The 25,120-nt window shown below is 48.0% G+C and overlaps 2 protein-coding genes across 6 annotated transcripts in view; both read left to right on the top strand.

The window, feature by feature from the left end:
* The window catches only part of LOC139559542 (V-type proton ATPase subunit H), a 55,379-nt gene extending 41,543 nt beyond the window's left edge, over positions 1 to 13,836 (top strand). For 3 of the 5 annotated variants that reach the window (XM_071375630.1, XM_071375628.1, XM_071375629.1), the window contains 3 exons: positions 5,440 to 5,541; positions 5,987 to 6,100; positions 13,389 to 13,836. In XM_071375630.1, coding sequence (XP_071231731.1) covers positions 5,440 to 5,541; positions 5,987 to 6,100; positions 13,389 to 13,452 — 280 coding nt within the window. In that variant the 3' untranslated portion in view covers positions 13,453 to 13,836. Of the gene's footprint in view, positions 1 to 4,569; positions 4,655 to 5,269; positions 5,355 to 5,439; positions 5,542 to 5,986; positions 6,101 to 13,388 lie in introns of those variants that run through there. The other 2 variants (XM_071375631.1, XM_071375632.1) reach the window with 2 other exon arrangements.
* An 8,204-nt stretch (positions 13,837 to 22,040) lies between these two features.
* LOC139559547 (apolipoprotein A-I-like) lies at positions 22,041 to 23,162 on the top strand. The gene is made up of 2 exons (XM_071375637.1): positions 22,041 to 22,147; positions 22,379 to 23,162. The coding sequence occupies exons 1-2, from the start codon at positions 22,041 to 22,043 to the stop codon at positions 23,160 to 23,162; spliced, it is 891 nt and encodes a 296-aa protein (XP_071231738.1).
* The last annotated feature ends 1,958 nt before the right edge of the window (positions 23,163 to 25,120 follow it).

Genomic DNA, 25,120 nt, shown 5'->3' with positions numbered 1-25,120 from the left:
GGAGGCTGTTCCGTAACCGAGGGGCTTTACTAGAGACGGCTGTTCCGTAACCGAGGGGCTTTACTAGAGACGGCTGTTCCGTAACCGAGGGGCTTTACTAGAGACGGCTGTTCCGTAACCGAGGGGCTTTACTAGAGACCGCTGTTCCGTAACCGAGGGGCTTTACTAGAGACCGCTGTTCCGTAACCGAGGGGCTTTACTAGAGACCGCTGTTCTGTAACCGAGGGGCTTTACTAGAGACCGCTGTTCCGTAACCGAGGGGCTTTACAAGAGACCGCTGTTCCGTAACCGAGGGGCTTTACTAGAGACCGCTGTTCCGTAACCGAGGGGCCTTTACTAGAGACCGCTGTTCCGTAACCGAGGGGCCTTTACTAGAGACCGCTGTTCCGTAACCGAGGGGCTTTACTAGAGACCGCTGTTCCGTAACCGAGGGGCTTTACTAGAGACCGCTGTTCCGTAACCGAGGGGCTTTACTAGAGACCGCTGTTCCGTAACCGAGGGGCTTTACTAGAGACCGCTGTTCCGTAACCGAGGGGCTTTACAAGAGACCGCTGTTCCGTAACCGAGGGGCTTTACTAGAGACCGCTGTTCCGTAACCGAGGGGCTTTACTAGAGACCGCTGTTCCGTAACCGAGGGGCTTTACTAGAGACCGCTGTTCCGTAACCGAGGGGCTTTACTAGAGACCGCTGTTCCGTAACCGAGGGGCTTTACTAGAGACCGCTGTTCCGTAACCGAGGGGCTTTACTAGAGACCGCTGTTCCGTAACCGAGGGGCCTTTACTAGAGACCGCTGTTCCGTAACCGAGGGGCTTTACTAGAGGCCGCTGTTCCGTAACCGAGGGGCTTTACTAGAGGCCGCTGTTCCGTAACCGAGGGGCTTTACTAGAGGCCGCTGTTCCGTAACCGAGGGGCTTTACTAGAGGCCGCTGTTCCGTAACCGAGGGGCTTTACTAGAGGCCGCTGTTCCGTAACCGAGGGGCTTTACTAGAGGCCGCTGTTCCGTAACCGAGGGGCTTTACTAGAGGCCGCTGTTCCGTAACCGAGGGGCTTTACTAGAGGCCGCTGTTCCGTAACCGAGGGGCTTTACTAGAGGCCGCTGTTCCGTAACCGAGGGGCTTTACTAGAGACCGCTGTTCCGTAACCGAGGGGCTTTACTAGAGACCGCTGTTCCGAAACCGAGGGGCTTTACTAGAGGAGGCTGTTCCGTAACCGAGGGGCTTTACTAGAGACGGCTGTTCCGTAACCGAGGGGCTTTACTAGAGACGGCTGTTCCGTAACCGAGGGGCTTTACTAGAGACGGCTGTTCCGTAACCGAGGGGCTTTACTAGAGACCGCTGTTCCGTAACCGAGGGGCTTTACTAGAGACCGCTGTTCCGTAACCGAGGGGCTTTACTAGAGACCGCTGTTCCGTAACCGAGGGGCTTTACTAGAGACCGCTGTTCCGTAACCGAGGGGCTTTACTAGAGACCGCTGTTCCGTAACCGAGGGGCTTTACTAGAGACCGCTGTTCCGTAACCGAGGGGCTTTACTAGAGACCGCTGTTCCGTAACCGAGGGGCTTTACTAGAGACCGCTGTTCCGTAACCGAGGGGCTTTACTAGAGACCGCTGTTCCGTAACCGAGGGGCCTTTACTAGAGACCGCTGTTCCGTAACCGAGGGGCCTTTACTAGAGACCGCTGTTCCGTAACCGAGGGGCTTTACTAGAGGCCGCTGTTCCGTAACCGAGGGGCTTTACTAGAGGCCGCTGTTCCGTAACCGAGGGGCTTTACTAGAGGCCGCTGTTCCGTAACCGAGGGGCTTTACTAGAGGCCGCTGTTCCGTAACCGAGGGGCTTTACTAGAGACCGCTGTTCCGTAACCGAGGGGCTTTACTAGAGACCGCTGTTCCGTAACCGAGGGGCTTTACTAGAGACCGCTGTTCCGTAACCGAGGGGCTTTACAAGAGACCGCTGTTCCGTAACCGAGGGGCTTTACTAGAGGCCGCTGTTCCGTAACCGAGGGGCTTTACTAGAGGCCGCTGTTCCGTAACCGAGGGGCTTTACTAGAGGCCGCTGTTCCGTAACCGAGGGGCTTTACTAGAGGCCGCTGTTCCGTAACCGAGGGGCTTTACTAGAGGCCGCTGTTCCGTAACCGAGGGGCTTTACTAGAGGCCGCTGTTCCGTAACCGAGGGGCTTTACTAGAGGCCGCTGTTCCGTAACCGAGGGGCTTTACTAGAGACCGCTGTTCCGTAACCGAGGGGCTTTACTAGAGACCGCTGTTCCGTAACCGAGGGGCTTTACTAGAGACCGCTGTTCCGAAACCGAGGGGCTTTACTAGAGGAGGCTGTTCCGTAACCGAGGGGCTTTACTAGAGACGGCTGTTCCGTAACCGAGGGGCTTTACTAGAGACGGCTGTTCCGTAACCGAGGGGCTTTACTAGAGACGGCTGTTCCGTAACCGAGGGGCTTTACTAGAGACCGCTGTTCCGTAACCGAGGGGCTTTACTAGAGACCGCTGTTCCGTAACCGAGGGGCTTTACTAGAGACCGCTGTTCCGTAACCGAGGGGCTTTACTAGAGACCGCTGTTCCGTAACCGAGGGGCTTTACTAGAGACCGCTGTTCCGTAACCGAGGGGCTTTACTAGAGACCGCTGTTCCGTAACCGAGGGGCTTTACTAGAGACCGCTGTTCCGTAACCGAGGGGCTTTACTAGAGACCGCTGTTCCGTAACCGAGGGGCTTTACTAGAGACCGCTGTTCCGTAACCGAGGGGCTTTACTAGAGACCGCTGTTCCGTAACCGAGGGGCCTTTACTAGAGACCGCTGTTCCGTAACCGAGGGGCCTTTACTAGAGACCGCTGTTCCGTAACCGAGGGGCTTTACTAGAGGCCGCTGTTCCGTAACCGAGGGGCTTTACTAGAGGCCGCTGTTCCGTAACCGAGGGGCTTTACTAGAGGCCGCTGTTCCGTAACCGAGGGGCTTTACTAGAGGCCGCTGTTCCGTAACCGAGGGGCTTTACTAGAGACCGCTGTTCCGTAACCGAGGGGCTTTACTAGAGACCGCTGTTCCGTAACCGAGGGGCTTTACTAGAGACCGCTGTTCCGTAACCGAGGGGCTTTACAAGAGACCGCTGTTCCGTAACCGAGGGGCTTTACTAGAGACCGCTGTTCCGTAACCGAGGGGCTTTACTAGAGACCGCTGTTCCGTAACCGAGGGGCTTTACTAGAGACCGCTGTTCCGTAACCGAGGGGCTTTACTAGAGACCGCTGTTCCGTAACCGAGGGGCTTTACTAGAGACCGCTGTTCCGTAACCGAGGGGCTTTACTAGAGACCGCTGTTCCGTAACCGAGGGGCTTTACTAGAGACCGCTGTTCCGTAACCGAGGGGCTTTACTAGAGACCGCTGTTCCGTAACCGAGGGGCTTTACTAGAGGCCGCTGTTCCGTAACCGAGGGGCTTTACTAGAGGCCGCTGTTCCGTAACCGAGGGGCTTTACTAGAGGCCGCTGTTCCGTAACCGAGGGGCTTTACTAGAGGCCGCTGTTCCGTAACCGAGGGGCTTTACTAGAGGCCGCTGTTCCGTAACCGAGGGGCTTTACTAGAGGCCGCTGTTCCGTAACCGAGGGGCTTTACTAGAGGCCGCTGTTCCGTAACCGAGGGGCTTTACTAGAGGCCGCTGTTCCGTAACCGAGGGGCTTTACTAGAGGCCGCTGTTCCGTAACCGAGGGGCTTTACTAGAGGCCGCTGTTCCGTAACCGAGGGGCTTTACTAGAGGCCGCTGTTCCGTAACCGAGGGGCTTTACTAGAGGCCGCTGTTCCGTAACCGAGGGGCTTTACTAGAGGCCGCTGTTCCGTAACCGAGGGGCTTTACTAGAGGCCGCTGTTCCGTAACCGAGGGGCTTTACTAGAGGCCGCTGTTCCGTAACCGAGGGGCTTTACTAGAGGCCGCTGTTCCGTAACCGAGGGGCTTTACTAGAGGCCGCTGTTCCGTAACCGAGGGGCTTTACTAGAGGCCGCTGTTCCGTAACCGAGGGGCTTTACTAGAGGCCGCTGTTCCGTAACCGAGGGGCTTTACTAGAGGCCGCTGTTCCGTAACCGAGGGGCTTTACTAGAGGCCGCTGTTCCGTAACCGAGGGGCTTTACTAGAGACCGCTGTTCCGTAACCGAGGGGCTTTACTAGAGACCGCTGTTCCGTAACCGAGGGGCTTTACTAGAGACCGCTGTTCCGTAACCGAGGGGCTTTACTAGAGACCGCTGTTCCGTAACCGAGGGGCTTTACTAGAGAAGAGGTGTCTGACGTTGGGGGGAAGAGGTGTCTGACGTTGGGGGGGAAGAGGTACCTGACGTTGGGGGGGAAGAGGTACCTGACGTTGGGGGGGAAGAGGTACCTGACGTTGGGGGGGAAGAGGTACCTGACGTTGGGGGGGAAGAGGTACCTGACGTTGGGGGGGAAGAGGTACCTGACGTTGGGGGGGAAGAGGTACCTGACGTTGGGGGGAAGAGGTACCTGACGTTGGGGGGAAGAGGTACCTGACGTTGGGGGGGAAGAGGTACCTGACGTTAGGGTTAGTTATGTGTTATATGTTCTCTCTCAGGATCCTTACTCGGCGGTTGGAGGTATCTATTGTTAGTGTGATGAAGTATCTTATGTTAGGGTTAGTGTGATGAGGTATCTGATGTTAGTGTGATGAGGTATCTGATGTTAATGTGATGAGGTATCTGATAGGGTTAGTGTGATGAGGTATCTGATAGGGTTAGTGTGATGAGGTATCTGATAGGGTTAGTGTGATGAGGTATCTGATGTTAATGTGATGAGGTATCTGATAGGGTTAGTGTGATGAGGTATCTGATGTTAGTGTGATGAGGTATCTGATGTTAATGTGATGAGGTATCTGATAGGGTTAGTGTGATGAGGTATCTGATAGGGTTAGTGTGATGAGGTATCTGATAGGGTTAGTGTGATGAGGTATCTGATGTTAATGTGATGAGGTATCTGATAGGGTTAGTGTGATGAGGTATCTGATGTTAGTGTGATGAGGTATCTGATGTTAATGTGATGAGGTATCTGATAGGGTTAGTGTGATGAGGTATCTGATGTTAGGGTTAGTGTGATGAGGTATCTGATGTTAGTGTGATGAGGTATCTGATGTTAGTGTGATGAGGTATCTGATGTTAGTGTGATGAGGTATCTGATGTTAGTGTGATGAGGTATCTGATGTTAGTGTGATGAGGTATCTGATGTTAGTGTGATGAGGTATCTGATGTTAGTGTGATAAGGTATATGTTCTCCCTCAGGATCCTTACTCGGCTGTTGGAGGTATCTGATGTTAGTGTGATGAGGTATCTGATGTTAGGGTTAGTGTGATGAGGTATCTGATGTTAGTGTGATGAGGTATCTGATGTTAGGGTTAGTGTGATGAGGTATCTGATGTTAGTGTGATAAGGAATATGTTCTCCCTCCTCAGGATCCTTACTCGGCTGTTGGAGGTATCTGATGACCCTCAGGTTATTGCTGTAGCTGCTCACGATGTTGGAGAATACGTCAGACACTACCCACGGGGGAAACGGTAAGGACACAGTATACACTGAGTGAACAGTACATTATGAACACCTGCTCTTTCCATGGCATAGACTGACCAGGTGAAATCTATAACCCCTTATTAATGTCACCTGTTAAATCCTCTTTAATCAGTGTAAATGAAGGGTAGGAGACGGGTTAAATAAGAATCTTTAAACCTTGAGACATGGATTGTGTATGTGTGCCATTCAGAGGGGTAATTAGCAAGACAAAAGATTGAAGTGCCTTTGAACAGGGAATGGTAGTAGGTGCCAGGCCCACCGGTTTGAGTGTGTCAAGAACCGTATCGCTGCTGTTTTTTTTTACACTCAACAGTTTCCCGCGTCTATCAAGAAACGGTCCACCATCCGAAGGACATCCAGCCAACTTGACACAACTGTGGGAATGTTTTGTCCACTCAGTGTGGGTCTAACCAGGGTTTATCTCTGTGTCAGGGTGATAGAGCAGCTTGGAGGTAAACAGCTGGTGATGAACCACATGCACCATGAAGATCAGCTGGTCCGTTACAACGCCCTGCTGGCCGTGCAGAAACTCATGGTCCACAACTGGTATGTACTACTGCTAGGTGCTAGTTTAAACTCATGGTCCACAACTGGTATGTACTACTGCTAGGTACTAGTTTAAACCCATGGTCCACAACTGGTTCGTACTACTGCTAGGTGCTAGTTTAAACTCATGGTCCACAACTGGTACGTACTACTGCTAGGTACTAGTTTAAACTCATGGTCCACAACTGGTACGTACTACTGCTAGGTACTAGTTTAAACTCATGGTCCACAACTGGTACGTACTACTGCTAGGTGCTAGTTTAAACTCATGGTCCACAACTGGTACGTACTACTGCTAGGTACTAGTTTAAACTCATGGTCCACAACTGGTTCGTACTACTGCTAGGTACTAGTTTAAACTCATGGTCCACAACTGGTACGTACTACTGCTAGGTGCTAGTTTAAACTCATGGTCCACAACTGGTATGTACTACTGCTAGGTACTAGTTTAAACTCATGGTCCACAACTGGTATGTACTACTGCTAGGTACTAGTTTAAACTCATGGTCCACAACTGGTACGTACTACTGCTAGGTGCTAGTTTAAACCCATGGTCCACAACTGGTATGTACTACTACTACTACTACTACTACTACTACTACTACTACTACTACTACTACTATACTACTGCTAGGTACTAGTGCTAGGTACTAGTTTAAACTCATGGTCTTCAACTGGTTCTTATTATACTTTATTTAACTAGGCAAGTCAGTTAAGAACAAATTCTTATTTACAATGACTGCCTACCCCGGCCGACGCTGGGCCAATTGTGCGCCGCCCTATGGGACTCCCAATCACGGCCGGGTGTGATACAGCCTGGATTCGAACCAGTTACTGTAGTGACGCCTCTTGCACTGAGATGCAGTACCGTAGACCCCTGCTCCACTCGGGAGCTAATACTATAAAGTCTTAGTCAATAACTGGTACTTAACTATAAATGTATAGTATTAATATAGAAGGCCAGCATCCTGGAGTCGCCTCTTCACTGTTGACGTTGAGACTGGTGTTTTGCAGGTACTATTTAATGAAGCTGCCAGTTGAGGACTTGTGAGGCGTCTGTTTCTCAAACTAGACACTCTAATGTACTTGTAAAACAAGGACATTTCTAAGTGACCCCAAACTTTTGAACAGTAGTGTATATACAGTACCAGTCAAAAGTTTGGACCCACCGACTCATTCAAGGGTTTTTCTTTATTTTTATTATTTTCTACATTGTAGAATAATAGTTAAGACATCAAAACTATGAAATAACATATGGAATCATGTAGTAAACAAAAAAGTGTTGTGACACAAATCTATGTATTAATGTCGCCACCCTTTACCTTGACAGCTTTGCACTCTTGGCATTCTCTCAACCAGCTTCACCTAGAATGCTTTTCCAACAGTCTTGAAGGAGTTCCCACATATGCTGAGCACTTGTTGGCTGCTTTTCCTTCACTCTGCAGTCCAACTCATCCCACACCATTTCAATTGGGTTGAGGTTGGGTGATTGTGGAGGCCAGGTCATCTGATGCAGCACTCCATCACTCTCCTTCTTGGACTCATCAGAGCAAAGGACAGATTTCCACCGGTCTAATGTCAATTGCTTGTGTTTCTTGGCCCAAGCAAGTCTCTTCTTCTTATTGGTGTCCTTTAGTAGTGGTTTCTTTGCAGCAATTCAAACATGAAGGCCTGATTCACAGTCTCCTCTGAACAGTTGATGTTGAAATGTGTCTGTTACTTGAACACTGGAGCATTTATTTGGGCTGCAATTTCTGATGCTGTTAACTCTAATGAACTTATCCTCTGCAGAAGAGGTAACTCTGGGTCTTCCTTTCCTGTGGCAGTACTCATGAGAGCCAGTTTCATCATAGCTCTTGACGCGGCTGCACTTGAAGAAACTTTCAAAGTTCTTGACATTTTCTGAATTGACTGATAAGTCAAATGTATTTATAAAGCCCTTTTTTCATCAACCGATGTCACAAAGTGCTATACAGAAACCCATCCTGAAACTCCAAACAGCAAGCAATGTATGTTTTAAAGTAATGATGGGCTGTTGTTTCTCTTTGCTTATTTGAGCTGTTCTTGCAATAATATGGACTTGGTCTTTCACCAAAGCTATCTTCTCTATACCACCCCTACCTTGTCACAACACAACTCATTGGCTGAAACGCATTAAGAAGGAAAGAAATTCCACAAATTAACTTTTAGCAAGGAACACCTTTTAATTGAAATGCATTCCAGGTGACTACCTCATGGAGCTGGTTGAGAGAATGCCAAGAGTGTGCAATGCTGTCAAGGCAAAGGGTGGCTACTCTGAAGAATCTGAAATATAGAAAATATATTTTTATTTGTTTAACCCTTTCTTGGTTACCACATGATTCCATATGTGTTATTTCATATTTTAGATGTCTTCACTATTATTCTACAATGTAGAAATAAAGAAAAACCCTGCAATGAGCAGGTGTGTCCAGACGTTTGACTGGTACTGTATATATGAGCCTGTTGGTTTAAAACACGTTCACTATATAAAGTGCATTGTGAAAGTATTCAGACTCCTTGACTTTTTCCACATTTAGTTACAGCCTCATTCTAAAATGGATTCAATATTTTTTTTAAATCTCAGCAATCTACACACAATACCCCATAATGACAAAGAAAAACAGATTTTCAGAAATGTATTAAAAATATGTATTAAATGTATTAAAAATAAAAAACAGATGCCTTATTTACATAATTATTCAGACCCTTTGCTATGAGACTCTAAATTGAGCTCAGGTGCATCCTGTTTCCATTGATCACCCTTGAGATGTTTCTACAACTTGATTGGAGTCCACCTGTGGTAAATTCAATTGATTGAACATGATTTGGAAAGGCACACACCTGTCTATATAAGGTCTAACAGTTGACAGTGCATGTCAGAGCAAAAACCAAGCCATGAGGTCAAAGGAATTGTCCGTAGAGCTCCGAGACAGGATTGTGTCGAGGCACAGATCTGGGGAAGGGTACCAAAACATTTCTGCAGCATTGAAGGTCCCAACGAACAGTGGCCTCCATAATTTTTAAATGGAAGAAGTTTGGAACCACCAAGACTCTTCCTAGAGCTGGCCGCCCGGCCAAACTGAGCAATCGAGGGTGAAGGGCCTTGGTCAGGGAGGTGACCAAGATCCCAATGGTCACTGTGACAGAGCTCTAGAGTTCCTCTGTGGAGATGGGAGAACCTTCAAGAAGGACAACCATCTCTGCAGTACTCCACCAATCAGTCCTTTTTGGAAGAGTGGCCAGACGGAAGCCACTCCTCAGTAAAAGGCACATGGCAGCCCGCTTGGAGTTTGCCAAAAGGCACCTAAAGACTCTCAGTCCATGAGAAACAAGATTCTCTGGTCTGATGAAGCCAGGATTGAACTCTTTGGCCTGAATGCCAAGCGTCACGTCTGGAGGAAACCTGGCATCCCTACGGTGAAGCAAGTTTTTCAGTGGCATCGACTGGGAGACTAGTCAGGGTCGAGGCAAAGATGAACAGAGCAAAGTACAGAGAGATCCTTGATGAAAACCTGCTCCAGAGCGCTCAGTACCTCAGACTGGGGCGAAGGTTCACCTTCCAACAGGACAACGACCCTAAGCACACAGCCAAGACAATGCAGGAGTGACTTCGGGACAAGTCTCTGAATGTCCTTGAGTGGCCCAGCCAGAGCCCGGACTTGAACCCGGTCGAACATCACTGGAGAGACCTGAAAATAGCTGTGCAGCGACGCTCCCCATCCAACCTGACAGAGCTTGAGAGGATCTGCAGAGAAGAATGGGAGAAACTCCCCAAATACAGGTGTGCCAAGCTTGTAGCATCACACCCAAGAAGACTTGAGGATGTAATCGCTGCCAACGGTTGTTCAACAAAGTACTGAGTAAAGGGTCTGAACTTGTGTAAACGTAATATTTCTTCTTCTTTTTAACATATAAATTAGCAAAAATATAAAATAAAATGTGCTTTGTCATTATGGGGTATTGTGTGTAGATTGATGAGGGGAAAAAACTATGTAATACAGTTTTGAATACGGCTGTAAAGTAACAAAATGTGGAAAAAGTGAAGGTCTGAATACTTTTCCGAAGGCACTGTAGAGGGTGGGCCTAGACTGTAGAGGGTGGGCCTAGACTGTAGAGGGTGGGCCTAGACTGTTGAGGGTGGGCCTAGACTGTTGAGGGTGGGCCTAGACTGTTGAGGGTGGGCCTAGACTGGTTGAGGGTGGGCCTAGACTGGTTGAGGGTGGGCCTAGACTGGTTGAGGGTGGGCCTAGACTGGTTGAGGGTGGGCCTAGACTGGTTGAGTGCCAAAAACAAGGGGTTAAATACACTACATGACCAACAGTATGTGGACACCTGCTCGTCGAACATCTCATTCCAAAATCATGGGCATTAATATGGAGTTGGTCCCCCCTTTGCTGCTATAACAGCCTCCACTCTTCAGGGAAGGATTTCCACTAGATGTTGGAACATTGCTGCTATAACAGCCTCCACTCTTCTGGGAAGGCTTTCCCCTAGATGTTGGAACATTGCTGCTATAACAGCCTCCACTCTTCTGGGAAGGCTTTCCACTAGATGTTGGAACATTGCTGCTATAACAGCCTCCACTCTTCTGGGAAGGCTTTCCACTAGATGATGGAACATTGCTGCTATAACAGCCTCCACTCTTCTGGGAAGGCTTTCCACTAGATGTTGGAACATTGCTGCTATAACAGCCTCCACTCTTCTGGGAAGGCTTTCCCCTAGATGTTGGAACAGTGCTGCTATAACAGCCTCCACTCTTCTGGGAAGGCTTTCCACTAGATGTTGGAACATTGCTGCTATAACAGCCTCCACTCTTCTGGGAAGGCTTTCCACTAGATGTTGGAACATTGCTGCTATAACAGCCTCCACTCTTCTGGGAAGGCTTTCCACTAGATGTTGGAACATTGCTGCTATAACAGCCTCCACTCTTCTGGGAAGGCTTTCCACTAGATGTTGGAACATTTCTGCTATAACAGCCTCCACTCTTCAGGGAAGGCTTTCCACTAGATGTTGGAACATTGCTGCTATAACAGCCTCCACTCTTCTGGGAAGGCTTTCCCCTAGATGATGGAACATTGCTGCTATAACAGCCTCCACTCTTCTGGGAAGGCTTTCCACTAGATGTTGGAACATTGCTGCTATAACAGCCTCCACTCTTCTGGGAAGACTTTCCACTAGATGTTGGAACATTTCTGCTATAACAGCCTCCACTCTTCTGGGAAGGCTTTCCACTAGATGTTGGAACATTGCTGCTATAACAGCCTCCACTCTACTGGGAAGGCTTTCCACTAGATGTTGGAACATTGCTGCTATAACAGCCTCCACTCTTCTGGGAAGGCTTTCCACTAGATGTTGGAACATTGCTGCTATAACAGCCTCCACTCTTCTGGGAAGGCTTTCCACTAGATGTTGGAACATTGCTGCTATAACAGCCTCCACTCTTCTGGGAAGGCTTTCCACTAGATGTTGGAACATTGCTGCTATAACAGCCTCCACTCTTCTGGTAAGGCTTTCCACTAGATGTTGGAACATTGCTGCTATAACAGCCTCCACTCTTCTGGGAAGGCTTTCCCCTAGATGATGGAACATTGCTGCTATAACAGCCTCCACTCTTCTGGGAAGGCTTTCCACTAGATGTTGGAACATTGCTGCTATAACAGCCTCCACTCTTCTGGGAAGGCTTCCACTAGATGTTGGAACATTTCTGCTATAACAGCCTCCACTCTTCTGGGAAGGCTTTCCACTAGATGTTGGAACATTGCTGCTATAACAGCCTCCACTCTTCTGGGAAGGCTTTCCACTAGATGTTGGAACATTTCTGCTATAACAGCCTCCACTCTTCAGGGAAGGCTTTCCACTAGATGTTGGAACATTGCTGCTATAACAGCCTCCACTCTTCTGGGAAGGCTTTCCCCTAGATGATGGAACATTGCTGCTATAACAGCCTCCACTCTTCTGGGAAGGCTTTCCACTAGATGTTGGAACATTGCTGCTATAACAGCCTCCACTCTTCTGGGAAGGCTTCCACTAGATGTTGGAACATTTCTGCTATAACAGCCTCCACTCTTCTGGGAAGGCTTTCCACTAGATGTTGGAACATTGCTGCTATAACAGCCTCCACTCTTCTGGGAAGGCTTTCCACTAGATGTTGGAACATTGCTGCTATAACAGCCTCCACTCTTCTGGGAAGGCTTTCCCCTAGATGTTGGAACATTGCTGCTATAACAGCCTCCACTCTTCTGGGAAGGCTTTCCACTAGATGTTGGAACATTGCTGCTATAACAGCCTCCACTCTTCTGGGAAGGCTTTCCACTAGATGTTGGAACATTTCTGCTATAACAGCCTCCACTCTTCTGGGAAGGCTTTCCACTAGATATTGGAACATTGCTAATAGGACTTGCTTCCATTCAGCCACGAGCATTAGTGAGGTCGGCCACTGATGTTGGGCGATTAGGTCTGGCTCACAGTCGGCGTTCCAATTCATACCAAAGGTGTTCGATGGGTTTGAGGCCAAGGATAATATATTCTGGATTATTGATTTTCTCCTCTGCAGGGAGTACCTGGTCAATACTATAGTAATGATTATTGATTTTCTCCTCTACAGGGAGTACCTGGTCAATACTATAGTAATGATTATTGATTTTCTCCTCTACAGGGAGTACCTGGTCAATACTATAGTAATGATTATTGATTTTCTCCTCTACAGGGAGTACCTGGTCAATACTATAGTAATGATTATTGATTTTCTCCTCTACAGGGAGTACCTGGTCAATACTATAGTAATGATTATTGATTTTCTCCTCTACAGGGAGTACCTGGTCAATACTATAGTAATGATTATTGATTTTCTCCTCTACAGGGAGTACCTGGTCAATACTATAGTAATGATTATTGATTTTCTCCTCTACAGGGAGTACCTGGTCAATACTATAGTAATGATTATTGATTTTCTCCTCTACAGGGAGTACCTGGTCAATACTATAGTAATGATTATTGATTTTCTCCTCTATAGGGAGTACCTGGTCAATACAATAGTAATGATTATTGATTTTCTCCTCTACAGGGAGTACCTGGTCAATACTATAGTAATGATTATTGATTTTCTCCTCTACAGGGAGTACCTGGTCAATACTATAGTAATGATTATTGATTTTCTCCTCTACAGGGAGTACCTGGTCAATACTATAGTAATGATTATTGATTTTCTCCTCTACAGGGAGTACCTGGTCAATACTATAGTAATGATTATTGATTTTCTCCTCTACAGGGAGTACTTGGGGAAGCAGCTCCAGTCGTCTGACCAGCAACAGGCTGTGGCCACCAGGAGCTGATCTCTGACCCCTGCATGGAACCCCTCTGTGTCTGGGTTTGCATACATGTACTGGGGAATACATGCATACCAGTATATGTACTGTATGTGTGGCTGTGTGTGTGTAGCTATGTACATCGTCCAATGAAATTACCTGGATCAACTGTCCAGTTTATGTCAGGAGTTGATGTGTAAAAGGTGTCTCTTACCTGTCTATTCTCCTCCACTCTGGCTGTATGTTGATTTCCTGGTCATGCTACAATATATATTGTCATGTGTCCTCACAGCTATGTGATGTAAGGTGATTTAAATAGCACTTGGTGTTGTGATCAATTTAAAATGGCTGAGGTTATTTGTGTCGTGTGTAAAACATTGTGAGTATCCAATAAAACTAATCTAGAGGGTCTGGTGGGCTGTGTTTCTTCTTGACCGCTGTCATCTCTCATAATAACTGTAAGGTCTCTAAAGTCTCTCAGGTTGTTTAAGATGCATTTCCTAAAACATGTCAGATTGAGAGACCGACCACAGCAAGTCCTGCATTGGATCCTGGATCTTCTGTTGCCGCTCACAGGAGAAGAGTTGTCGGGATAGAAAACTAAGACCTCCGCTGTGTTTGTGCGTGCGTGGGACCAGGCATACAGCTGCGGAGTTGTGATGAGTCAATATGTATGTATTTGTTGCCCCGCTCCACTGGGTTCTCTCTCACACACACAAGATCCCCTGTTATGTTTAGAGGAACTCTGGACTACCAGTCGAGCTAAATTACTTCTGTGCGCTCTTCAACGCAAGCAACACTGAACCATGCATGAGAGCGTCAGCTGTTCTGGATCACGCTCTCTGTAGCCGATGTGAGTAAGACCTTTAAACAGGTCAACATTCACAAGACCGCAGGGCCAGACGGATTACCAGGACGCGCACTCAGAGCATGCGCTGACCAACTGATGTGTGTCTTCACTGACGTTTTCAACCGCTCCCTTACCAGGTCTGTAATACCAACATGTTCTCAGCAGACCACCATAGTCCCTGTGCCCAAGAACACCAAGGCAATCCGCCCCCGTCTGTAGCCATGAAGTGCTGGTCATGGATCACATCAACAGCATCCTCCCAGAAACGCTAGACCCATTACAACTCGCACACCACCCCAACAGATCCACAGATGACGCAATCTCTATTGCCCTCCACACTGCCCTTTCCCACCTGAACAAAAGGAACACCTATGTGAGAATGCTATTCATTGACTACAGCTCAGCGTTCAACACCATCATACCCTCAAAGCTCATCACTAAGGTAAGTACTCTGGGACTAAACACCTCCATCTGCAACTGGATCCTGGACTTCCTGACGGACCGCCCCCAGGTGGTAAGGGTAGGTATCAACACATCTGCCACGCTGATCCTCATCACTGCAGCCCCTCAGGTGTGTGTACTTAGTCCCCTCCTGTACTCCCTGTTCACCAACGACTGCGTGGCCAAACACGACTCCAACACCATTAAGTTTGCTGACGACACAACAGTGGTAGGCCTGATCACCGGCCTATCACTTTTTGGTTTTTTTCACCCCCTTGTTCATTTCGTGGTATCCAATTGGTAGTAGTTAGTCTTGTCTCATTGCTGCAACTCCCGTACGGACTCGGGAGAGGCGAAGGTCGAGAGCCATGCGTCCTCCGTAACACAACCCAACCAAGCCCCACTGCCCATCCAACCCGGAAGCCAGCCGCACCTATCTGTCGGCGGAAACACCGTACACCTGGCGACCTGGTCAGCGTGCACTGCGCCCGGCCCGCCACAGGAGTCGCTAGTGCGCAATGACACAAGGATATCCCTGCCGGCCAAACCCTCCCTAACCCGGACGATGCTGGGCCAATTGTGCGCCGCCCCATGAGCCTCCCGGTCGCGGCCGGCTGCGACAGAGCCTGGGCTCGAACCCAGAATCTCTAGTGGCACAGCAAGCACTGCGATGCAGTACCTTAGACCACTGTGCCACTCGGGAGGCCTACGATGAGACTGTTGATGGGGAGGAGGTCAGACAACAACCTCTCCCTCAATGTGAGCAAGACAAAGGAGCTGATCGTGGACTACAGGAAAAGGTGGTCTGAACAGGCCCCCATTAACATCGAGTCTGGAGTGGAGCGGGTCGAGAGTTTCAAGTTCCTTGGTGTCCAATTCACCAACAAACTATCATGGTCCAAACACACCAAGACAGTCGTGAAGAGGGCACGATAAAACCTATTCCCCCTCAGGAGACTGAAAAGATTTGGCATGGGTCCCCACAGCTGTAACATCGAGAGAATCCTGACCGGTTGCATCACCTCCTGGTATGGCAACTGCGCGGCATCTGACCGTAAGGCGCTACAGAGGGTAGTGCGAACGGCCCAGTACATCACTGCGGCCAATATTCCTGCCATCCAGGACCTCTATACCAGGCGGTGTCAGAGGAACGCCCAAAAAATTGTCAGACTCCAGTCACCCAAGTCATAGACTGTTCTCTCTGCTACCGCACAGCAAGTGGCACCAGAGCACCAAGTCTAGGTCCAAAAGCCTCCTTAACAGCTTCTACCCCCAAGCCATAAGACTGCTGAACAATTAATCAATTAGCCACATGGACTATTTACATTAACACCCCCCCCCCCCCTCCATTTGTTTTTACACTGCTGCTACGTGCTGTTTATTATCTATGCGTAGTCACATCACTCCTACCTACATGTACAAATTACCTCGACTAACCTGTACCCTCGCACATTGACTCTACCGGTACCCCCTGTATATAGCCTCGTTATTGTTATTTTGGAACTTATTCTTTTTTAGTTTATTTGGTAGATATTTTCTTAACCCTTTCTTGAACGGCTCTGTTAAGGGCTCGTAAGCGTTTCACGGTGAGGATATGAATGAAATATTCTGGTGACTGTTGTATGACAACACATAACATTTAGTTTCACCCCCAGGAGCCAGTTCTCACCAAGAAAACATAAATGGCACAGATTGACAGATTCTGTACAGGGACATTCTCTAATAAATCAATTCAAATGAATCAGATTCTGGTGAATATACTCAATTGTAGATACATTAATCTTTGAAAAGTGAAAAATTACAAATAGTAATAGGCCTACATTAATATGAAGAAACTCATATTCCGTTGGAATGACCTTTAAACAGGAAATGACATGTATGTCTGTGTTTAACTCGACTGTAAAATGACTTGAAGCTGAGAGTCCTTCAGTGTGACATTAGAGCAGAGCAGCTGTCCCATGCAGCCATGAGCAGAGCAGCAGCTGTTGTCCTGGGTTACAGCTGACTGACTGCTACTGAGGGCTACCTCTACCCTTCTCTCTCTCCCCCCACTCCCACACACACACACGAGTATCAAAGATTTTTGCTCAACGTTTCTAGTATTATTTCCTATTACCGACAAGCACCTCTGGAAATAAGATCGGTGATTACACACCACAGAGCAGCAGCACACATCTGATTTTACAGACCTGGATCCTAAGCAGCATTCATCACAGGAGAGGGGGTGGTGTAGTCAGACTAAGGAGAGGTGGTGTTGTAGTCAGACTAAGGAGAGGGGCAAACCACCCTCCACTTCCTAGTATAATACTTGCTAATGTACAGTCTCTGGACAGTGAACTATGTAAGAGTTAGAGTGCAGAGTTCCAACCAGAGAGATATGAGATAGTGTAACGTAATCTGTTTTACTGAGACTTGGTTATCGCGGGAGGTGCTTGATACCGCTATAGAAGTTAGTTGGCCCAGAAGCAGTGCAGCACGGCTGGCCCAGTACACAGAGAGCTATCATCAGTGACATGCATGTCTATCTCTCCTAGCTCAGGATGGAGGAGAGATTGACTGCATCACTACTTGTCTTTGTGAGAGGTATTGACATGCTGAAAGCACTGAGCTGTCTGTTTAAACTACTAACACACAGCTCAGACACCAATATATACCCCACAAGACATTCCACCGTTCTTTTACTTATAGATTTGTTTGGATTGTTGTGAATTGTTAGATAGTACTATAGGAGCTAGGAACACAATCATTTTCTATACACAATCCCCCAGTCCAGAACAGACTATGGGAGGCGCACAGTACTACATAGAGCCATGACTACATAGAACTCTATTCCACATCAAGACACGCGTCTCCTTCCTGAGCGGTATGACGGCTGCGTGGTCCCATGGTGTTTATACTTGCGTACTATTGTTTGTAGAGATGAACGTGGTACCTTCAGGCGTTTGGAAATTGCTCCCAAGGATGAACCAGACTTGTGGAGGTCTACAAAAAAAAAATGGAGGTCCTGGCTGATTTCTTTAGATTTTCCCATGATGTCAAGCAAAGAGGCACTGAGTTTGAAGGTAGGCCTTGAAATACATCCACAGGTACACCTCCAAGTGACTCAAATGATGTCAATTAGCCTATCAGAAGCTTCTAAAGCCATGGCATCATTTTCTGGAATTTTACAAGCTGTTTAAAGGCACGGTCAACTAAGTGTATGTAAACTTCTGACCCACTGAAAATGTGTGTGAGCAAGGAGGCCTACAAACCTGACCCAGTTACACCAGCTCTGTCAGGAGGAATGGGCCAAAATTCACCCAACTTATTGTGGGAAGCTTGTGGAAGGCTACCCGAATGTTTGACCCAAGTTAAACAATTTAAAGGCAATGCTACCAAATACTAATTGAGTGTGTGTAAACTTCTGACCCACTGGGAATGTGATGAAAGAAAGAAATCATTCTCTCAACTATTATTCTGACATTTCACATTCTTAAAATAAAGTGGTGATCCTAACTGACCTAAGACAGGGAATGTTTACTAGGAATAAATGTCAGGAATTGAGTTTAAATGTATATGTAAACTTCCCACTTCAACTGTAGTTTATTTGAACACCCCGGCTTACACGCTTATTTTTTTAACAAGTCAGTTAAAAATCTTATTTACAATGACGGTCTACTGGGGAACAGTGGGTTAACTGCCTTGTTCAGGGGCAGAACAACAGATTTTTACCTTGTCAGCTCAGGGATTCGATCTTGCAACCTTTTGGTTACTGGCCCAACACTCTAACCACTAGGCTATCTGCCGCACCTTATCAGCTTATGGGTTAATGTCTATATTTATAAATGTCTACGTTTATTCTATTACAGACGCCTTAATCCATACTTCTAAATTATATTATGTAAACTAAACATTTTCCTTAAAGTATAAAGTACTTTTGTTACTGTCTCCACCACAACAGAAATACATAAATACATGTAATTTTGTCCTTGAAACTTTTAAATGGCGTATTATAGAATTCCATTCATTCTTCTGGAGGGCTGCATTTCTGAGTGGTGCCAATATGGCCGACCAGTGGCTTCAAAGCCTCTTATTGGCCAATACATAGCATCAGGAATCCAGGGTTTATATACATTTATTTGTTCCTGCTTTTTATGGAAACCCAACAGTCATACCGCCCAGTGGCTCTCCATAGCCCCCCTACACCGCCCAGTGGCTCTCCATAGCCCCCCTACACCGCCCAGTGGCTCTCCATAGCCCCCCTACACCGCCCAGTGGCTCTCCATAGCCCCCTACACCGCCCAGTGGCTCTCCATAGCCACCCTACACCGCCCAGTGGCTCTCCATAGCCCCCCTACACCGCCCAGTGGCTCTCCATAGCCCCCCTACACAGCCCAGTGGCTCTCCATAGTCCCCCTACACCGCCCAGTGACTCTCCATAGCCCCCCTACACCACCCAGTGACTCTCCATAGCCCCCCTACACCGCCCAGTGGCTCTCCATAGTCCCCCTACACCGCCCAGTGGCTCTCCATAGCCACCCTACACCGCCCAGTGGCTCTCCATAGCCACCCTACACCGCCCAGTGACTCTCCATAGTCCCCCTACACCGCCCAGTGGCTCTCCATAGTCCCCCTACACCGCCCAGTGACTCTCCATAGCCTCCCTACACCACCCAGTGACTCTCCATAGCCCCCCTACACCGCCCAGTGGCTCTCCATAGTCCCCCTACACCGCCCAGTGGCTCTCCATAGCCACCCTACACCGCCCAGTGGCTCTCCATAGCCACCCTACACCGCCCAGTGGCTCTCCATAGCCACCCTACACCGCCCAGTGGCTCTCCATAGCCACCCTACACCGCCCAGTGGCTCTCCATAGCCACCCTACACCGCCCAGTGGCTCTCCATAGCCCCCTACACAGCCCAGTGGCTCTCCATAGCCCCCCTACACCGCCCAGTGGCTCTCCATAGTCCCCCTACACCGCCCAGTGGCTCTCCATAGCCACCCTACACCGCCCAGTGGCTCTCCATAGCCACCCTACACCGCCCAGTGGCTCTCCATAGCCACCCTACACCGCCCAGTGGCTCTCCATAGCCACCCTACACCGCCCAGTGACTCTCCATAGCCCCCTACACCGCCCAGTGGCTCTCCATAGCCCCCCTACACAGCCCAGTGGCTCTCCATAGCCACCCTACACCGCCCAGTGACTCTCCATAGCCCCCCGCTCAGTGCTTTCTGTGGTGGTGGGGCAGCCAGCGGAAAATACGGAGCGTAGGGGTTGGTAATCTTCTCTAGTTGCGCCGTGATTGGCTCAGTGTTCTGTCACTCATGGGGACACTATGTCACCGCAAAATATACGGGTAGAGCTCTAAAATTCAAGCCCCTTGGGTGCTGCCATAGACTTACATTAGAAGTGCCCATACAAGAAGGCTCAAAGTCATTGACCACAGATCAAATTACGTCAAATCACGAATCTATCTCACTTTTGATTGGACTGATCATGTCAACATCATACTTTCAAAATCTTAGCTAGCAAGCTAGACAAGCAGTCGTCATCATGAATCACGTCGACAATCTACTGGCAAATCCTTGTCATATGGAGAGAAATTATAGATAAAATGTAGCGGTGCTCATCGGCCTTTATCAAAATGACGGATTGCCTCTTGTCCGCTCGTCGTCCCCTTTGACCATAGTTTGTACATCTCAATTGTTAGTAGAAACCACATTTGTTTAAGCAAGTCAGCCATATCACCTATGTTTTTAAAAAGGCAGTAAATGAGGCTGAATTAACTGTTTCACTGCCAGACAAGGCTCTGCTGACGTCCAGGTGTAGCACTCCATGGTGCCGAAAAGAAAGCTCTGCTGTTGGGGCGGCAGCGTAGCCTAGTGGTTAGAGCGTTGGACTAGTAACCGAAAGGTTGCAAGATCGAATCCCTGAGCTGACAAGGTACAAATCTGTCGTTCTGCCCCTGAACAAGGCAGTTAACCCACTGCTCCTAGGCCGTCATTGTAAATAAGAACGTGTTCTTAACTGACTTGCCTAGTTAAATAAAGGTGAAATAAATGTAGGCCCTAACAGTGTCACCGTTATAGAGCAATTCATGTATTGTGTAGTTTAGTGTTGTGTAGTGGCTTTGCTGGCATGCATCTAAAACATTTTTTTGAGTTTGCCCCTCCAAGATTGACATGCTAAATTTGCCACTGGTTATTTGAAATGTCTTGCTATTTTTATATAGGGACATAAAACAAACTGAGGGGGCTCAAGTTTCAACTGAGGGGGATCATCTCCCTTTAGCCCCCTCGTGTTGCCAGGCAGAGCTGTTTTATCCAGACACACATCCTGTCCTTTTTCATTTGGCGCATAGGGCATACAGACACAGCTTGGCCACATTGTTACCTTGAAGTGGCCACGACGCGCACTCATATGGGCCAGGACTGTTACTTTTGTAACTGAATGAAAACATTTTAACAATGTGATTTAACCAATTTGAAGATGGAAAATAGATGGCAAAATGCAGAATGGTGTTCAATGCCTGTAAACAGCTTGTGGTGCACCCAGCTCAATGATATGTATCAACACCATCGGACCAACAGCCTTGGTCCGACAGCATTGAATCAACACCATCGGATCAACAGCCTTGGTCCGACAGCATTGAATCAACACCATTGGATCAACAGCATCGGATCAACAGCATCGGATCAACACCAGTGGATCGACACCAGTGGACCGACACCATTGGACGGACACCATTGGACCGACACCATTGGCTCGACACCATTGGACCGACACCATTGGCTCGACACCATTGGACCGACACCATTGGACCGACACCATTGGACCGACACCATTGGACCGACACCATTGGACCGACACCATTGGACCGACACCATTGGACCGACACCATTGGACCGACACCATTGGCTCAACACCATTGGACCGACACCATTGGACCAACACCATTGGACCGACACCATTGGCTCAACACCATCGAACATTAAAACAACGATACAAATGTAACAGCACAATAAAGCAGATAAACATTGTCTTTAGCAGGTGCCTTTTCATTTAAACACCAGTGGTGCAACTAGTGCTTTCTAACTGGACTGGGCCAACACAGTTGAGCGCAAGCAAAGAAAAACTTTTGAGTAATCAAAACCATTCATTTTGAGGTGACGGGGGTACGGGGTGCAAAATGCAATCTGTTAATTATTTTATCATATATAAAATGGACATATCTATTTTAATATAGACTAGCTCAAAACATTACTAATCCCTGAAAATGACAAATTACCCGATGGATCATTTTCTGGTACAACATAGGGGTGAAAAACATTCATTCAGGCACTATGGACACAGGCCTATCCCACCTGGACAAGAGGAACACCTCTGTGAGAATGCTGTTCGTCAACATCATAGTCCACTCCAAGCTTGACACTAAAGCTCAAGGCCCTTGGTATGAGCACCTCCCTCTATAACTGGATCCTGGACTTCCTGATGGGCTGCCCCCTGGTGGTAAGGGTAGGCAACAACACATCTGCCACGCTGACCAACACGGGAGCCCCTCAGGGGTGTGTGCTTAGTCCCTTCCTGTACTCCCTGTTCACCCACGACTGCGTGGCCATGCACGACTCCAACACCGTCATTAAGTTTGCAGACAAAACGACGGGTGCGAGACAAACTACAGGGAGGAGGTTAGAGCCCTGGCAACAAACTACAGGGAGGAGCTTAGAGCCCTGGCAACAAACTACAGGGAGGAGGTTCGAGCCCTGGCAACAAACTACAGGGAGGAGGTTAGAGCCCTGGCAACAAACTACAGGGAGGAGCTTAGAGCCCTGGCAACAAACTACAGGGAGGAGGTTCGAGCCCTGGCAACAAACTACAGGGAGGAGCTTAGAGCCCTGGCAACAAACTACAGGGAGGAGGTTCGAGCCCTGGCAACAAACTACAGGGAGGAGGTTCGAGCCCTGGCAACAAACTACAGGGAGGAGGTTCGAGCCCTGGCAACAAACTACAGGGAGGAGGTTCGAGCCCTGGCAACAAACTACAGGGAGGAGGTTCGAGCCCTGGCAACAAACTACAGGGAGGAGGTTCGAGCCCTGGCAACAAACTACAGGGAGGAGGTTCGAGCCCTGGCAACAAACTACAGGGAGGAGGTTCGAGCCCTGGCAACAAACTACAGGGAGGAGGTTCGAGCCCTGGCAACAAACTACAGGGAGGAGGTTAGAGCCCTGGCAACAAACTACAGGGAGGAGGTTATAGCCCTGGCAACAAACTACAGGGAGGAGCTTAGAGCCCTGGCAACAAACTACAGGGAGGAGGTTCGAGCCCTGGCAACAAACTACAGGGAGGAGCTTAGAGCCCTGGCAACAAACTACAGGGAGGAGCTTAGAGCCCTGGCAACAAACTACAGGGAGGAGGTTAGAGCCCTGGCAACAATGGTGAAACAGCCTCTCCTTCAACGTCAGTAAAACTTAGGAGCTGATACTACACCTAGGACTACAGGAAACGGGGAGGTTAGAGCCCTGGCACAATGCAACAGCCTCTCATTCAACGTCAGTAAAACTTAGGAGCTGATCGTGGACTACAGGAACTGGGGAGGAGCACGGCCCTTTTGTCGTCGACGGGCTGCAGTGGAGAGGGTCAAAAACGTAAAGTTCCTTGGCGTGCGCATCACAGCCTCTTCAACCTCAGGAGCCAGAGGAAATTCAGCCCTCAGATCCCAAAGAAGTTCTACAGCTGCACTATGAGAGCATCTTACCCGGCTGCATCACCATCTGGTGCAGCAACTGCACAAACACAACTATAAATACTTCCAGGTCTTGGAATATGAGCAATGAGCATTGTCTCTTTCAAGAGGTCAGGACCTTCAAGGCACAGGTGGCCGTGCAACTACAGGGTTGCTAGTTCCAGCTACTTCCTGTACCGTACTCTGGAATTCCTATCTTCACACCGCCAAAACAATGTTCCCTCAAAAACTATTAGGCACTGAGAGCTGTATGCTGAGCGCAAACTTGAATGTTGTGTACATTCTGTGCAACTTCCAGCGCACGTTTACTGTGAACACTGAGGCTGTACCCACTATAGGTTACAGTTTTACTGTGAACACTGAGGCTGTACCCACTATAGGTTACAGTTTTACTGTGAACACTGAGGCTGTACCTCCTTTAAGTTACAGTTTTACTGTGAACACTGAGGCTGTACCTCCTTTAAGTTACAGTTTTACTGTGAACACTGAGGCTGTACCTCCTTTAAGTTACAGTTTTACTGTGAACACTGAGGCTGTACCCACTATAAGTTACAGTTTTACTGTGAACACTGAGGCTGTACCCACTATAAGTTACAGTTTTACTGTGAACACTGAGGCTGTACCCACTTTAAGTTAGTTTTAACAGTGGCCAAGTAGGCTACTGTGGCTATTTGATCATAATGTAGACCTACCAGAGTGGTCGACCATCAAAAACAATGGAGAAAATGTATCCCATAACATTTTAACATGGAAATAGGTGTTCAATGTTTATTTATTTAGATTTTTAACCTTTATTTAACTAGGCAAGTCAGTTAAGGACAAATGTCTTATTTACAATGACGGCCTACCAAAAGGCAAAAAGGCCTTCTGCGGGGACGAGGGCAGGGGATTGAAAATAAATTAAATACAAAATTTAGGCCAAAACACACATCATGACAAGAGAGACAACCCAACACTACATAAAGAGAGACCTAAGAAAACAGCATAACATGGCAGCAACACATGACAACACAGCATGGTAGCAACACAACATAACAACAACATGGTAGCAACACATGGCAGCAGCACATGGTAGTTGTACAAAACATGGTACAAACATAATTGGGCACAGACAACAGCACAAAGGGCAAGAAGGTAGAGACAACAATACATCATGTAACGCAGCCACAACTGTCAGTAAGAGTGTCCATGATTGAGTCTTTGAATGTAGAGATTGAGATAAAACTGTTCAGTTTGAGTGTTTGTTGCAGCTCGTTCCAGTCGCTAGCTGCAGCAAACTGAAAAGAGGAGCGACCCAGGGACGTGTGTGCTCTGGGGACCTTTAACAGTATGTGACCGACAGAACGGGTGTTGTATGTGGAGGATGAGGGCTGCAGTAGATATCTCAGATAGGGGGGAGTGAGGCCTAAGAGGGTTTTATAAATAAGCATCAACCAGTGGGTCTTGCGACGGGTATACAGAGATGACCAGTTTACAGAGGAGTACTTGCTTTTCAAAGATGTCTAGAAAAGTACATGTTTTGTGCTCCTGTAGGAAGCAACCACTGCCCCATTGTTGACTACACATGATCTAATAATACTAATGATAATAATAATCAGTAACTAGTAAAGGATATGAACTAAATGTACCCATGGCTACATGCTGCTCTCCCATCTCAACACAAGTTCCTCATGACCGCTC

Source organism: Salvelinus alpinus, chromosome 30 (assembly GCF_045679555.1).
Source record: "Salvelinus alpinus chromosome 30, SLU_Salpinus.1, whole genome shotgun sequence".
Lineage (NCBI taxonomy): Eukaryota > Metazoa > Chordata > Actinopteri > Salmoniformes > Salmonidae > Salvelinus > Salvelinus alpinus.
This window is presented reverse-complemented; position numbering and strand designations above follow the sequence as displayed.

What these genes read in the sequence shown, in the direction of transcription:
- LOC139559547 (XM_071375637.1), top strand. Translation starts at nt 22,041, where the DNA reads ATGGACACAGGCCTATCCCACCTGGACAAGAGGAACACCTCTGTGAGA. An exon ending in ACTAAAGCTCAAGGCCCTTG is followed by an intron (nt 22,148 to 22,378) that starts GTATGAGCACCT and finishes GACAAACTACAG; the next exon opens with GGAGGAGGTTAGAGCCCTGG.